Source organism: Orcinus orca, chromosome 11 (assembly GCF_937001465.1).
Source record: "Orcinus orca chromosome 11, mOrcOrc1.1, whole genome shotgun sequence".
Lineage (NCBI taxonomy): Eukaryota > Metazoa > Chordata > Mammalia > Artiodactyla > Delphinidae > Orcinus > Orcinus orca.
Genome location: NC_064569.1, coordinates 81851310 through 81867765, shown reverse-complemented (window position 1 = coordinate 81867765; position 16456 = coordinate 81851310). Strand labels below are relative to the sequence as shown.

General features: G+C 39.0%; 1 protein-coding gene across 2 annotated transcripts in view; it reads right to left on the bottom strand.

The window, feature by feature from the left end:
- SCYL2 (SCY1 like pseudokinase 2) overlaps positions 1 to 16358 on the bottom strand; it is a 58425-nt gene extending 42067 nt beyond the window's left edge. The window contains exons 1-2 of one of the 2 annotated variants that reach the window (XM_004269490.3): positions 16136 to 16358; positions 384 to 588 (exon numbers count right to left, since the gene is read on the bottom strand). In XM_004269490.3, coding sequence (XP_004269538.1) covers positions 384 to 560 — 177 coding nt within the window. In that variant the 5' untranslated portion in view covers positions 561 to 588; positions 16136 to 16358. Of the gene's footprint in view, positions 1 to 383; positions 589 to 16031 lie in introns of both variants that reach the window. The other variant, XM_049694722.1, reaches the window with a different exon arrangement.
- Between the last annotated feature and the right edge of the window lie 98 nt (positions 16359 to 16456).

The window sequence follows — 16456 nt, the reverse complement described above, 5'->3', positions numbered from 1 at the left end:
ATAGCTGATTCACTTGGTTATAAAGCAGAAACTAACACACAGTTGTAAAGCAATTATACTCCAATAAAGATGTTAAAAAAATAATAAAAACCACTTTGCTAAATATTAAAATCTAATACACTCATTTATGCAACTGATATGTTTGTCATTAAGTAAACAAAATTAAAGTACAAGATGAGATGATATATCAAACAATGTATTTGTAACAATGAGATTCAAGGACATGTTTAAAAGCATTTGTTTTTCTATGACTTCATTAGATGAAATGACAACTAAAGAACCCATTACTTTTAGCATTTCTTAACATAAAAATGCATACATGCACATTATGGTACTTATTAGCTTGTGTGTTCCTTCCAACTGGACTCTAAACTAAAACTTACCTGCTTTGTTGACTTTTTTGTGCCATTAAAAATCTTCCAAGCTAGCCCACTGCCACCACTGGCAATGTGTCGACCAACATCGAATTCTCTAGTGACAGGATTTCCCATCACAGCACTAGTGACATCAGCTGTTACTTTTGTAACAGTACTCTTCAACTTATTAAGCATGGACTCCATGGCTGCAATTCTGGGTAGTTATAGTTACCTAGAAACATAGGGGGATAGGAGAGCACAGATCATTTGTTTTTACTTCTTTAAGTATTTATTCATTATTTAGTCTGAAAGCTTAATATACCCCAAACAATGAGCAAAACAATCCTATAGAAACAAAAGCTGTATGTTAGTTTTGCCTTCAGAGAACCCAATATACTTGAATGCAAATTTAAGTCTAGGAACTGAACTGTGCTTCAACCTCAATTGTCACAGACCAATAAGAGAAAAGACATATTCACACTGACACTAACATGAATGTTGCTCAACTATATAACATGGTCCATATTATAAGACCCTTTAAGACTTAAAGGGGTGTAGAGGGTCTGAATCTTCACAGTAAAAAAAAAAACTATAAAAAACCTGAAAGGCTCTAATGTTATACTAAGCAATAAATTTGTATTTCATAAACGTTTTGTCCACTGTTGAACTATGAAGTCACTTAAGAATATTTTCTAAACAAAAAGCTAAAGGACAATAACACATGAACAAGCAATAGGTAATAAAATATTTTTCAGATTTTACACATATCTGGTGATGATGGAAGAACAAACACTATATTTACCCTCCCTCCTCAACAACTGGAAACTGGACAAAATATATGAAACAAATGTTTTCAGATATTGAACAGGCAGCACAGGCCATGTGATCCCAGTGAGAAAGCAAACAAGGTGAATTCTAGGGTTGCCCCAGTTTTCTGCCTAGAGGCACACTGCAAACCATGGAGTAGACAAAGAATCCCAAGCATAGTCTAACTGAATTAAGGAGTTGAGGAAAGAAATTGGAATTCAATGATGCTGAGATGGCTGGGACTTCTGAGACAGAATTTCAAAGAGAAGGGGGAAGAAGAGAAAAAAAAAATTTTTAAGGCAAAAAAAGAGAAGGGAACAGTGCTGAAAAAGAGCTCCAGAAATTTGCAGGGGTCCCCCTGATGCTTTGTTGAATACTAAGATGCACATACATAGTGTGCAACTTCACCAGGTTGAAACGGAGCAGGACCCTATGGGGTCCTCTCAGGTACAAATACTTTCTGTGTCCCCCCATTTCTTGTTTGTAGGAAATAGGCTTCATTCAGCCCCCTTGACCTTCCCTGAGTTCCAAAGGGCAAAATCAAACAATTGCTTATCAGGGAATGGAGGGAATGCAGAAACAAAAGAGGAGGAGTCAAGAAACAATAATGCAGCCTCAGGGCAGGGTCCTGGTCCTCAAAGAATATACATAACAATACCTTTGAGTTCTTCTACAGGAACTAAGGCCCACCCCCACCCAAGTTGAGCATGAGATTCCTGGAACACCACCCTGTTACCTCACCACCAACCAAGCAGAAGAAAATCTGCACACAGTGGCAGATAAACTGGACTGATCCCCTCCCCAAATGATTCTCCCTTTAAAAACTTTCAAGATCAAGCAGAATCTTTGGAGTTGGGTTTTTGGACACCAGTCTCCCATCTCCTCAAGTTGCTGGCCTCCTGAATAAAGCACCTTTCCGTTCTTACCAGCACTTGCCTCTCAAGTATTGGCTTTCAAACAGCAAGCAGCCGAACCTGAGTTCAGTAAGAAGGTCAGGCAAGGAACAAATAGCGAGCTGTGAGCTGAATAGTTACAGAGTTCATACAGGGCTGCAAATCTTTTAATTTTTCAAGCTAGAGTGGAGAGACCTCATTGATCACTAAAGGCATTCAGTAGAAACCCCAGAAGGACTATGCCTTGGTACAGAATAAACCATTCTTAAAGTATCCTAAACCTGCCCTACCTAACAAACTAAAAAGCTAGCCTCAAATGATCAAACTAATCATAGATTACTTAACTGCTTACCAGAATGAAATCCAATACTCATGAAATGGAGACAAAAATAATTTCAGATACTAAGCGATATAACATTCACAATGTTTAGTATGCAATCAATAATTATCAGACGTGCCAGGAAGCAAGAAAATGTGATCATAACCAAGACCAAAATCAGTCAATAAAAACAGACTCCAAAATGAGCTTATAGAATTAGCAGCAAAGATATAAAAAACTATCATATGTCCAAGTGAGACAGGAAGGAAGAGGTCAGGGGACAACAGTTAAAAGAATGACACAGCCAGCGCTTCCCTGGTGGCGCAGTGGTTGAGAATTCGCCTGCCGATGCAGGGGATATGGGTTCGTGCCCCGGTCTGGGAAGGTCCCACATGCCGCGGAGTGGCTAGGCCCGTGGGCCATGGCCGCTGAGCCTGCACTCTGCAATGGGAGAGGCCACAACAGTGAGAGGCCCGCGTACCGCAAAAAAAAAAAAAAAAAAAGAATGACACAGCCATTGAGGATATGACAAAAACTGGTTAGGCCCAAGATGGCAGAAGATCTGACTTCCCGTAGACCTTGAGCCTCATTATATGCTCACTGTAATACACTAGAATGCTAAATGACACACCCACAGGTGCCATGACAGTTCTGAGGCTGACCATAAAAGGCCAAAAAGTGAGTGGTGGCCTAGTTCCTGGAAATCCCTGCCCCTTCCCCCAAATAGTTGAAATAATCCTCCTACTCATTAGCATAAGAAATTACCCAGCCCATAAAAATTAACAACTTCATATCCCAGGGCCGCTCTCACTTTCTGAGACAGTCCGCATTCTGCCAATTTTAATGTTTATCTATCTAAATAAACCTGTTTTCACTTTACTTTGGCTGGCTCTTGAATTCTTTCCATACAGGAAGCCAAGGACCCTCACTTGGCAGCCTGTCCTGGGACTCGCCAGAGACCTGAGACATGACTATTCTCTCGCTTCTCTCTTCTCCTGCAAAACAAGTATTTAGAGGAAAGCACGAACATAATAAAAGAAAATGGAATATTAAAAACAAATCAAATGAACACTCTAGAGACAAAAATATCTCAAATAAAAAACTCAGAGGATATAATTACCAGATTAGACAATGTAGGAAAAAAAGATCAGTGAAACCTGAAGATAGAGTAAAAGGCTGGGAAAAAATAAATGAACAAAGTCTCAGTGACCTGTGGGACAATATCACAGTCTAACGTATATAACTGAATCTCAAAAATGAGGGGGAAAGGGGAAAAATAATATTCGAAAAATAGCCAAAAATTTTCCAAATTTGATGAAAACTATATAGCACCAAGAAATTCAATAAACACAAAGCAGGATGAACACAAAGAAAACCATGCCTAAACATGTCATATCAAATAGCTGAAAATCAGTGATTAAGAGAAAACTCTTAAAAGCAGCCAGAGAAAATAGGCAAATTATATACAGAGGAAAAAAGATAAGAATTTCCCCCAAACTTCTCATCAGAAACTATACTAGGGAACAGGCTGAATAGGGAAAGGCCAGGGAACAACTGAATAAGGTCTCAAAAGAGCTAAAAGAAACTGCTGACATAGAATTCTATAAGCCATGAGGGAAAGAAAAAAAAAAACTTTCAAAAATAAATGTGAAATAAAGACTTTTTCATGAAAACCTGAGACAATTTGTTGCCACCATATATTTACTATAAGAAATATTAAAGGAAGCCCTTCAAACAGAAGGCAAATGATACCAGATGGAAATCTGAATCTACAAAAGGAATGGAGGACTCTGAAAATAAAAATTATGCAGGTTTATAAAAAACTCCTCATGTTATGTTTGAAAGACAGCTGATCATTTAAAGCAAAAATAACAAAAATCTGTTGTGCTTATAATATATGTAGAAGTAAAAATATGATAAAACAAACCAAGGATAAGAGAGGGGAAATGGAGGGAGCTTCCCTGGTGGCGCAGTGGTTAAGAATCTGCCTGCCGATGCAGGGGACATGGGTTCGAGCCCTGGTCCGGGAAGATCCCACATGCCACAGAGCAACTGGGCCTGTATGCCACAACTACTGAGCCCATGTGCCACAACTACTGTGCTCCGCAACAAAAGAAGCCAATGCAATGAGAAGCCCGCACACCACAACAAAGAGTAGCCCCTGCTCACCACAACTAGAGAAAGCCCATGCACAGCAACGAAGACCCAATGCAGCCAAAAACAAATAAATAAATTTATTAAAAAAAAAGAGAGGGGGAAATGGAAGTATATTTTTGAAATATCCTTATATGTGAGGTAGTACAACATCATTTGAAGGTAGACTGTGGCATATTTAAGACATATTATAAACCCCAGAGTAATAACTAAAATAATAAAGAGACAAAGCTAAAAAGCTAACAATGGAAATAAAATGCAATTCCTAAAGTAAATTGAATTAATAAAAAAAAAGTAGGAAAAGAAAGGAACAAAGAACAAATGTGAAAAACAGAAAATAAATAGCAAATAATAAGTTTGAATCCAACCATATAAATAATTACATCAAATGTAAATGATTTAAAATTCCAGTTAAATGGCTGAGACTATCAAACTAGATTAGAAAAGCAAGACCCAACCGTATGCTGTTTATAAGAAACCCACTTTAAACACACTTTACAAGATGATTTAAAACTAAAAAAATGTGAAAATATACAAGCTAGAGTGGCTATATTAATAACAGGCAGAACAGGCTTCAAGACAAAGAGGGACACTTCATAATGACAGAGTTGTCAACTCTCAAGAAGACATAACAATCCTAAACTCTCAAGAAGACATAACAATCCTATTTAGTGTACACACTAAATAAGAGAGTTTCAAAATAAATGCAGCAAAAACTGACAGAACTGAAAGAAGAAATAGACAAATCCACAAGTGTAGTTGGAGACTTCATGGGTCCTTTCTCAGTAGCAAATGGACAGATAGACCAAGTAGACAGAAAATCAATAAGGACGTAGAAGACTTGAACAACACTAACAAATAACCTGACCTAAAACACTCCACTCTACAAAAGCAGAATGCGTTTTGTTTTCATATGTACATGGAATATTCACTAAGATAGACTATATGCTGGGCCATAAAACAAGTCTCAAAATACTTAAACCTACTGAAATAATACAAAATACGTTCATTGACCACAATGAAATTAAGCTAGAAGTCAGTGATAGATAAATATCTAGAAAAATGCAAATATCTGGAAATTAAACAATACTTCTAAATACCCAAGGGCTAAAAAAGAAATCACAGAGAAAATTTTTAAATATTTTGAAGTGAATGAAAACGAAAAATCTGTGGTATGTAGGCAAAGCAGTGCCCCATAGGAAATTTATAGCTTTAAATGTTTATTAAAAAAAAAAAAAAAATCAATGGTATAAGCTTCTATCTTAGGAAGCTAGGAAAAAAAGAGAAAATTATACTCAAAATAAGTAGAAAGAAGGAAATAAAGAGTAGAAATCAGGTTTCCCTGGTGGTGCAGTGGTTAAGAATCCACCTGCCAATGCGGGGGACACAGGTTTGAGCCCTGGTCTGGGAGGATCCCACATGCCACGGAGCAACTGAGCCTGTGCGCCACAACTACTGAGCCTGCGCTCTAGAGCCTGCGAGCCACAACTACTGAAGCCCGTGTGCCACAACTACTGAAGCCCGCTCGCCTAGAGCCTGTGCTCTGCAACAAAGAGAAGCCACTGCAATGAGAGGCCTGCACACAGCAATGAAGAGTAGCCCTGGCTGCCACAACTAGAGAAAGCCTGCGTGCAGCAATGAAGACCAAACGCAGCCAAAAATAAATAAATCTATTAAAAAAAAAAAAAGAGTAGAAATCAATGGAACGACTGAATTTAATGTAATTTAATACTCTATTAAATAGAAAAATGAAAAAGAAAAATCAATGAAGCCATGCTCTTTCTTTTTTTTTAAAGATAAACCTCTAGCTACATTAAGAAAACTTTTAAAAACACAAAATGACCAATATCAGAAACAGAAGAAATCCTACGGATGCTAATCCTATATAGAGCCTAAAGATTCTAAACAAATCAGATATCATATTATGGATGATCTTATGCCAGCCAATTAATTCAACAACTTGGATAAAGTGAAAAAATTCCTTGGAAGGTACAACTACCATAACTGAAGAGAAAGTCAGAATAATCCTATTTAAAAGAAATGCAGGGCTTCCCTGGTGGCACAGTGCTTGAGAGTCTGCCTGCCGATGCAGGGGACGCGGGTTCGTGCCCCGGTCCCGGAGGATCCCGCGTGCCGCGGAGCAGCTGGGCCCGCGAGCCGTGGCCGCTGGGCCTGCGCATCTGGAGCCTGTGCTCTGCGGCAGGAGAGGTCGTGGCAGTGAGAGGCCTGTGTACCGCAAAAAAAAAAAGAAAAAAGAAAAAAAGAGATGCAATTCATAACTGCAACTCTCACCACAAGGAAAACTCCAGGCTCGGAGGGGTTCACTGCTGAATATTATCAAACATTTAAGGAAGAAATAATTCCAGATCCATATAAGCTCTTCCAGAAAATAGAAGACAATAGAACACTTTGATGTTCTATAGTCAGTATAACCCTGATACCAACACCAAATAATGACACAAGAAAACTTCATATCAATATACATCATCAACAGGTAAAAATCCTTAACAAAACATTAGCACATCCAACAAATCCAACCCCACAACCAAGTGGAATTTATCTCAGGAATGCATTGATTTAACACTCAAAAACAAATCCACGTCATTCACCATATTAACTGAATAATGGGTAATAGAAAATATATGATCATCTCAGTAAAGGCAGAACAAATTTTTTGATAAAAATTCAATACTCATTCACAATAAAAACTCTCAGCAAACTAAGAACAGAAAGGAAATTCCTCAACCTCATAAATGGCACCTTTGAATACCTATAGCTAATATCACATTTAAAGATAAGAGATTAATCACTTTCTCCCTAAATTAGGGAACAAAGTAAGGATATCTACTTTTACCACTTCTATTCACTATTCTAATGGAGGTCCTAGCCAAAGCAAAAAAGAAAACAAAATAAAAGACATTCATACTGGGAGGAAGAAGTAAAATTCTTTATTCTCAACAACATGATCATGTACAGAGAAAGCCATAAGTAACCCACAAGAAAGCTACTGAAATTAATATGTGAGTTTAGCATGATGGCAGAATACAAAAACAATACTTTTTTTAAAAAGACTATTCTAGAAACAGACAACTGAACACTGAAATTTCAAAAATACCATTTTGAAGGGAGGAGCGGCCAAGATGGTGGAGTAGAAGGAACCTAAGCTTACCTCCTCTCTTGAGCACACCAAAATCACAACAATCTGCACAACCACTGTTGAAAAAGACTGAAACCTACCCAAAAAGATCCTCTACAACTAAAGACATAAAGACAGAACCATGAGACTGGTAAGAGGAGCAGACTCACGACATAATCAAATCTCATACCACCCTGGGGGAGCGACCCACAAACTGGAGAAAAATTATATTACCAAGGTTCTCCCACAGGAGTGAGAGTTCTGAGTCCCACATCAGCTCCCCAGCCCAGGGCTCTGGCACTGGGAAGAGAAGCCCCCAGAGCATCTGGCTTTGAAGGCGAGCAGGGCTCAACTGCAGGAGCTCCACAGGACTGAGGGAAACAGAGACTTCACTCTTAAAGGATGCACACAGGGACTTCCCTGGTGGCACAGTGATTAGGAATCCGCCTACCAATGCAGGGGACATGGGTTCAATCCCTGGTCCAGGAAGATCCCACATGCCACAGAGCAACTAAGCCTGAGCACCACAACTACTGAGCCTGTGCTCTGGAGTCTGTGCACCGCAACTACTGAGCCCATGTGCTGCAACTACTGAAGCCCGCATGCTCTGGGGCCCATGTGCCGCAACAACTGAGCCTGCGTGCTGCTACTACTGAAGCCCACATGCCTAGAGCCCATGCTCCACAAGAGAAGCCACCACAGTGAGAAGCCCGCGCACCGCAATAAAGAGTAGCCCCTGCTCACTGCAACTAGAGAAGAAAACAAAAATGCCGCTAAAAAAAAAAAAAAAAAAAATTAAGGAACTAGAAAAAATTTGCGAAGAAAGTAAAAAATGTAAAGGACAAATATTGATGCAAACAAACACAATAAACAGCAAATTAAAAAAAATACCATTTCAAGGATGTGAAGTACCTATGGATAAATTTGACAAGACACAAAGACTTGTACAATGAAAATAACAAAAATTTCTGCAAAAAATTGAAGATGACTTAAAAACTTGTACAGGAAATGAAAGACTCAATATTGTTAAGGTGTCAATTTTCCGCATCAATCTATAGACTCAATGCAGTCCAATCAGAATCCCAGAGGCTTCTGTAGAAAGAAACTGACAAGCTGTTAAAATGTTACTCTGAGAACAGGTCCACTAGATTGTTTAAGGGTCCATGCCCCAGAAAGAGGTTTAAAGTCCTATCACTCTTCAAACCTTCACCTGCCATGTGTATTCTTTCCAAAAATTGATTTACCTAAGAACAAGTCTGTGTCCTGCAAAATTTTCCTTAACCAACTCTTTTTTCACAGTTTTCTCCCACCTGAACAAAGTAAAATATTTTTCTCAGCCATCCCAGTCTTGTTCTAGGGTATTTCCCTGGGTATAAAAATCTTTGGCAGGCATGCCAAAAGGGAAAATGCAATCTGAGAATACATTAATCCTGAAAGTCTCTTAAGAGTAAAGCAAAAAGAAGTTTGGTAAGAAATTCTGAAGAGGGTTGTGCTTAATTTCTTAACAGCAAAACCCCATGCCTTATCTGTCACAGAATTACAATTAAGAAACAAGATAGTCGTCACAGGGCTGTATAGGAACAAGTTTATTTATTTCAATTAATAAGCAAAAACTCCAAGGTTTTGATAAAAGTAAAACATAATCATAATACACCACAATCTAGAAATCAGATACTTTGTAATTATCTAGCCCTTGACAAAAAAATTCAGATGCCATCAACTTAAAACACAAAAAGAAGTACAACATCTTACAAAATTATTTAGAGAATACACAAGCAAAAATATTTGGAAGGCCACTGGGCTAAGGCAGCACTAGTTTGTGTCCTATTTCCTCAGTTAATTACATTATATTCATATAATTTACTTTCTATTAAAGATTTGAACTATCTGTAAATAGAAATAAAAATTCACTTTCCTTTTTTAATTTAATGCTGCATTTCTGTAAGCAGTTAGAAAATGTTGCTACTGGCATCATGAAAACATTCATTGCCATGCCAAGTTGTTCTCTATGAACATCTGCTGCTGATTTTGATGGGGAGGTGGAAGAGACATAAAAACGCTATTTAAAAATCTACATATACTTTCCTCTAACTCTGCCTGAGTAGCTACATATTACATGCCATGCACTTGCCATACACTGGAAATATAGATGTAAATGGAAACATGTCTGATATTTAGGGATCAGTCCAGTAGCAGACTCAGACCTGCAAAGATTTATAGCAATTAACTAGAGGTATGAATGTACCATGCTTTGGGAACATGAAGATTGGCTCAAAAATGAAGGGTTTTTTTGTAAATCAATTATACTCCAACTAAAAAAAAAAGTGTTTTTCAGGTAGGAGAAAAGGGAAGGAGCTTTCAGAAAGAAGGATTACTACGTGCCAAGACATGGAGGGAAGACTATACATGATGTGATTTGAAAACTAGAGATAGTTCAGTATGAAAACAAAGGATATTTTCAGAGTTAATAGTCAAATTTGAGATGCCTATCCATCACCCGGAGTCAACACTGGTGTACACAAGGTAGAAACAGACATGGAAATTAATCCAGTGAATTATTTAATATTTATTGAGCACCCACTATGTACCTGATACCACATAAGAAACTGGGGAAGAAAGAAGTAAAGGAAAAATAAGCCATAAAGAGCTTACCATCAAAGGTAAGAGACAGAGAAGTAAACCAACCACAGCATTATTATCCTACAGTAATAAAATGCTACAGAATATACATACACAGACGCTACAGGAACAAAAAGAAGAGGAACAGACAGAAGAAAGTTTCCCCCAAACAGCAAAATCATACACGTCTTTAAAGGGGAGGAGGAGTGAACTAGATAGAGAATGGAACAAGTGTAGGAGTAAAAACTAGCAGTTCAGATAAAAACTGGAGGAAAAGAGACAAGTATGGCAAAGGAGACTTAGAAAAGCCAGGTTACCAAGGGCATTAAGTAGTAAGAAACCAAGCTATGATAAGCCACAGATAGGTTTCAGGCCTGAGTAAAATGATTAATCACTCCATCATGCAAAGTGAAAGATATACTAGGGGTGGAAGTAGGGAATATGACAAGACTGAAGACACTGTCAATTTGTACTTCAGGAATTTTATACATACATAATTCAGAATGTATATAGGCCAAAAAACAAAAACAAAACAAAACAAAACAAAGGAAAGGACACTTGGAAATAGGGATAGAGAAGACAGGAAAGAGACAATAGGTGGAGAGGGTGTTTTAAAGGTGTTGGTTACATGGATATTTATTTTATAATTACATATTAAACTTCATTATGCATTTAAATGTATCATATATCAAATTTTAAACAAACTTTGAGAGGGAGAGGTTGCTGAATTAAGGAAATAGCAGTAAAGAAGGAGAGGAAAGGAAAAATTAAAAGTTAGAACTAAGAGAACTTGGTGACCCACTAGATAATTAGATAATGGAAAGAGACAAAACTAGGAATCCCAATCAAGTCTCTCATTTCAGAGTCTAGGCGGAGGATGAAGCCATTTACCAAGGCAAGGCTACAGGAGACAATTGCTTGTTTTGTGGGAGGAAAACCTCAATTTTGGACATGTTAAAGTTGAGTTGCCTGAATGACATTAATATGCATATATAGCTAGGAGGCTTTTAGATATGCAGACCAAAAACTTAGAAAAAAATGTCTCAGCTGAAAATAAAAATGTGGGCACCATGAGCTTAAAGCAGTATAGTAGTTAAGACTACGGGCTTGAAAAAGGTTACCCAAGGAGACCAAAAAAGAATATGTATATCACGAGAGTAACAGAAGGCTACTTTGACGAATGAAGGGGAGAAAAAAAAAAGAAAAAGTGTATCATGAGTAACAGAAGGCTAAGGACAAAATGAAATGAATGAGTTTATGAAATAAGATCTGAGCCTAAATGAGATTTTGAATTATTGGCAATAGCTTTTTTTTTTTTTTTTTTTCCGGTACACGGGCCTCTCCCGTTGCGGAGCACAGGCTCCGGACGCACAGGCTCAGCGGCCGTGGCTCACGGGCCCAGCCGCTCCGCAGCATGTGGGATCTTCCCAGACTGGGGCACGAACCCGTGTCCCCTGCATCGGCAGGCAGACTCTCAACCACTGCGCCACCAGGGAAGCCCGGCAATAGCTCTTTGACATGTAAGCAACCTAGAGACCAAATATATTTTCTTAAAATGATAGCTTTTCATATTTCACTTGATAAATGAAAAGAAGTCTTATTTCTCTAAGACAAAATTATAAGTGATAGAAATATTTATTCGTATAAGTGATTGTCCTTTGTACACCATTTAGTAGAATTCACTTGAAATTCAATATTCCCCTTGTAAATCCCAGCCAAAATAAGACTTGGGGCAGCTTCAGTATGATCCCAAGATTATATCTCCCTACCATCTGATTCAGCCATCACTTGGCTTCTACTAAAACCAGTAGATGAATCTGTTCATACTAGATTTTAGTTGCACCTGGCATAAGGTGAGTTGGGTATTCGGCACCTGATGGCAGGTGGCTGAAAGGAACTGGCAATTCTTTCAGTTCTGCCTACTCATAAACTCTAGATATAGCAGGATGAAATAAAACTTTGTGAATTTTCAAGTAGCAAAACTCTAAAAGTCCCTTTTTCTACTTCCCCAAGAATAAAATATTCTTTTTTTAGTAATTTGATTAGTAATTTGAACAATAAGTAGAATTAGCTTGATTTTTTTGTTGGAAACACTGTAATGCAAATAAAAAGGTTACTGTAATTACACCTGATAATGAAATTATGTTTAGTAACTGTTAGTTACAGAGACTAGACTTTCAATAAGTACAAAATAATACACACTGACTACAAAAAACAACACAAAAAAATACAAATGAATTCAAAATAGTTTTAGTCCTTAAGAGGTACAAGGGTCTGAGAATTTTAAAATACCACTTATATAGTCATTTGTACAAATACTCATAAAATTTTATAATTTGAAATAAGAATTACATTAACATGACAAATAATTTTGACAAAATGCTTCGTAAAACTTGGTAAAAATTTTGTACCTATACTCCTATATGCAGTACTTATCTGTTTATATCTAAGATGATCCTGAGATATACCTTTGAAATACGTGTTTTTTTTCTTGTAGGGGGGCTTACAGATTACTAAAAGTTTTTAAAAGGTAGTTTTTAAAAAATGGTTAAAAACATTCTTTGGCCTATACAGAAACCATGTTTAATTTTACTCAGGAAACAAAGATTGTACCAGCTCAATACAATCATTCTCTTTACAACTACAGAAGGTATCTAATTATTATCAGTTGAGCTAGAACAGATTACTTCAGGGGACACACGTGATTTAAGAAACAAACATAAAAAACTAAGAAGACTTAGCAATGTACAGTGAAGCACACATCCATTCAACAAACTACTGGGTACAGAAGAGGTGGAAAACACCATGCTAAGATGCAATAGGAGAAACAAGAAGTAAAACATTGTTTCTATCATTAAGTTTGTATACAATAAGATTTTAAAAGCAGAATGAGAGGTTATAAGGCAACATATACTTAAATATCAAACTACTAATTTGAACAATAAGTAAAATTTGAGGAGAGATTACATCCAACTCCTTAGAAGGCCCTTCCAGCCCATGAACTTAGTGTAGCTTTTACTATAGGAAGTCAACCAGATACTTGGAAATTATTGAAATTAAAAAAAAAAAAAGTAGCAACAGCACTGGGGTGGCAGTGTCTCACTATTCAGCTCCTCTAGCCAGAGAAAGAGGAAAAAGGAATAACTGGGTAGGAAATTAGACGAAATGGTCATTAAGGGCACTTCCCTAGTGCCCTTGATTTAAGAGCGTATAAAATCCGAAACACAGCATAGTACAATGCATGAAAACTGAAACTCATAAAGCACTGAAGTGTTGTCTAAAACAATGGTTTTCAAACTCCAAAGCAATGATTTTCAAACTCTGGTGAACATCTAAAAACATCTAATAACATCTGAATGACTGGGTAACTTGTTAAAACATATAGATGTCTATGTACTATCTCAAACCTTTGGAATCAGAATCCATAAATGTGCAGTCAAGGCATTTATAGTTTGAGCAGTTCCCCAGGTGATTCTGATGCACAGTGAATTATATAATTAAGCACACAATCTTCAGTGGCAACAAAACCTGGGTTCAAACGCCAGTTCTAATACAAGCACTATGACCACCAACTAGCGTCCCTAACACTAATTCCAATCTTGCTAAAGAGGGAATTGCCACCCATTCCTCAAGTGACTGTTGTGAGGATTAAAGATGGTACACAGAAAATGCTTAGTACAATTCCTGGCACATTTAGTAAGCAGTCAATGAATTTTCATTTAAAAAACATTTATTAAGCACTTACACAGTATCAGGAGATTAGGGAAATCTCATTAATTTATTAAGTATTAATAAGCATGGCAACTCTGCAATGGCATCATGAGAACATATAATTAGGGGAATCTATCGTAATCAGGAAAGTCTTCCCTGACGTGAGCTGAGTGATGAGCAGGCATTAACTGAATGAAAAGGAAAGGAAGAGCATTTCCAGGCAAAGGATGCATCATAATCAAAAGCCATATACCTGAAGCAGAACAGAAAGAACAGAGTGACTAGGAGGAAAGAATGCCAGAAGGTGCTGTGGAGATGAGGTCGCAAAGGTAATTAAGAGGGACCTAAACAGCCTGTTAAAGATTTTAGTTGAGCTTAAAAACAGTGAAGAGTTTTAAACATGGAGATAATGTGATTAGATCTACATTTTGAAAAAGTCACTAAGTCTGGTGTGGAAAACTACAGAGGGAGCCACAGTAAATGCAGGTAGACCCTAATTAGGAGACCATAAGTACTTCAAATGAGAAACGATGGTGGCTGGAACTAGAGTACTAGTTTGAAAACCACGAGTATACAGACTCAAGAGATATTCAAAGAGGCAAAATCAAGAGACTTCAAGAGAGACTGATATGAGGCCTGAGAGACAGGAAGTTGTCAAATCTCTACTGCTATAGAAAGGGATGGATGATGAAGCTAGTCACTTGAGTCAAACAGTAAGAGGACCTCTTTTTCTTGGGGGATAAGTCATGAATTTCAAACATGTGAGTATGAGTAGTTATTCCCAAGTATGGGGTTGATTTTTACAGAAATATTCCAGTGTATGTAAGTACAATGTTCTTCTATTTATTTTATTGGGTGTTTATGGATCTTAGAGACAAAAGGTTTCTGCATGTGTGTTAAGTGGATCTGAACAGAATGAAGGTCCTTCCTTTAGGTTCCATTCCTTTAGAGTCCCCCAAAAGTGTCTTTTATGACTACAGTTTAATAGTGTCTCAAGAATTCTATTTATACACTCAGCTGATAAATTATTTTAAAACTTTTTAAAACTTAATATTTAAACCAAAAAATAAGAAGCCAAACGAAAAAAGGCCTGCAAAGTCCAAAAGGAAGCTTCAATCACCTGACTTTCAAGCTGTTACCAGAACATGACCGGTTTTAGTGACAGGTTGGTTTGGAGCATTAACCTTAAACTATATTAATTTTCCAGAATGGAGAGGCTTCCGAATGCGACTTAGAAAACTTCTTACTCATAGAATCCAATTTGTAAAAAAAAATGATGATTTTTTTTCAGATGATTTTCATTTCATTTTTCAGATGATTCCTGACTTTGATCTACAAAAATACTAGTTTGCAACTTACAATCGTAAGTCACTACCGACATAGTGCTTTTAACTCGCTTGAGTCTGGAGTCTCGGGAAGACTGTTTTGGGAGTTGACGTGACAATACTGGTCCCCTTCATAACTGATCATAGGTATGTATTCAGTCGTATCCCAAGTTTTTGCAAGCCTCATGGGTCTCAACCTTCTTCCATCCTTTCTCTCCCGCTTAGAAAAACAGGAGTGCAGGAGCCTCGGAGCGGGTATTTAACAAAACACCTGCCCCACCCACCTCACAAACAATAACCTTCCATTCCAGAACTAAAGCTACTGTCAGAAAAGGACGCCGGGCGGTAGGGCCCTAGATGGTAACCCAGGTTATCAGAGGTGGACCTCAGAACCGAGGGGAGCTGTTTGTTCTCACCCAGTCCCAGAGTAGTGTCCAATTTCCCAAAACGGAACCAAGATCTCCACCACGGAAACCCGAGCTCCCGAGCCGGAGCCGGGGGCTCTCCCTCCAGCAGATGGCTCCAGCCCGGGGTCTCCAGTCGCTTCCAGGCCTCTAGGGGAGACTCGGGCCTCCCAGATCCTCTCCCCGGAGCTCGCCGCTCCCCCAGCCCGGCTTCGCGCGGGCGCCCAGAGCCCCGCCGCCCCGCCTGCACCCGGCAGGCCCGTCACCTGGCAACAGTCGCCAGCCCCGGGGACCTTGGGAGGCCTACCCCAGGCGCGGGTCCTTCCCCATTCCTTTTCGCTGCTTGAGGAGCCCAAGCGAGAGCGCTGCCGGTGAAGGAGGTCGTTCCGTGCCCGTGGGGGGGTCACTCACCTCTTCCCCTTCTCCCCCGGGAGGGGCGGTGCTGGGGCTCTTTTCCCCCGCCCCCCCAAACGCCTCCTGGCTGCTCCTGCTCAGCCCCGGCGCCTGGCCACTGCCGCCGGCTTACTCCATAGCCTCTCACACTCGCGCGGCCTCAAAGGCTGGAACCGGAGGAGGGAAGGGGGAGGGGAGGGGAGGGACTGGGGAGGAAGAGTAAGGGAGGGGGAAGAAGACCGAAAGACCAGCCAGCCCTGGCATGACGTCACTTCCTGCTTGTTCGGAAGGGGCGGGGCCGGGGCGTCTTCGGCCTCCGCCTCCCGAGAACGGGGTGGG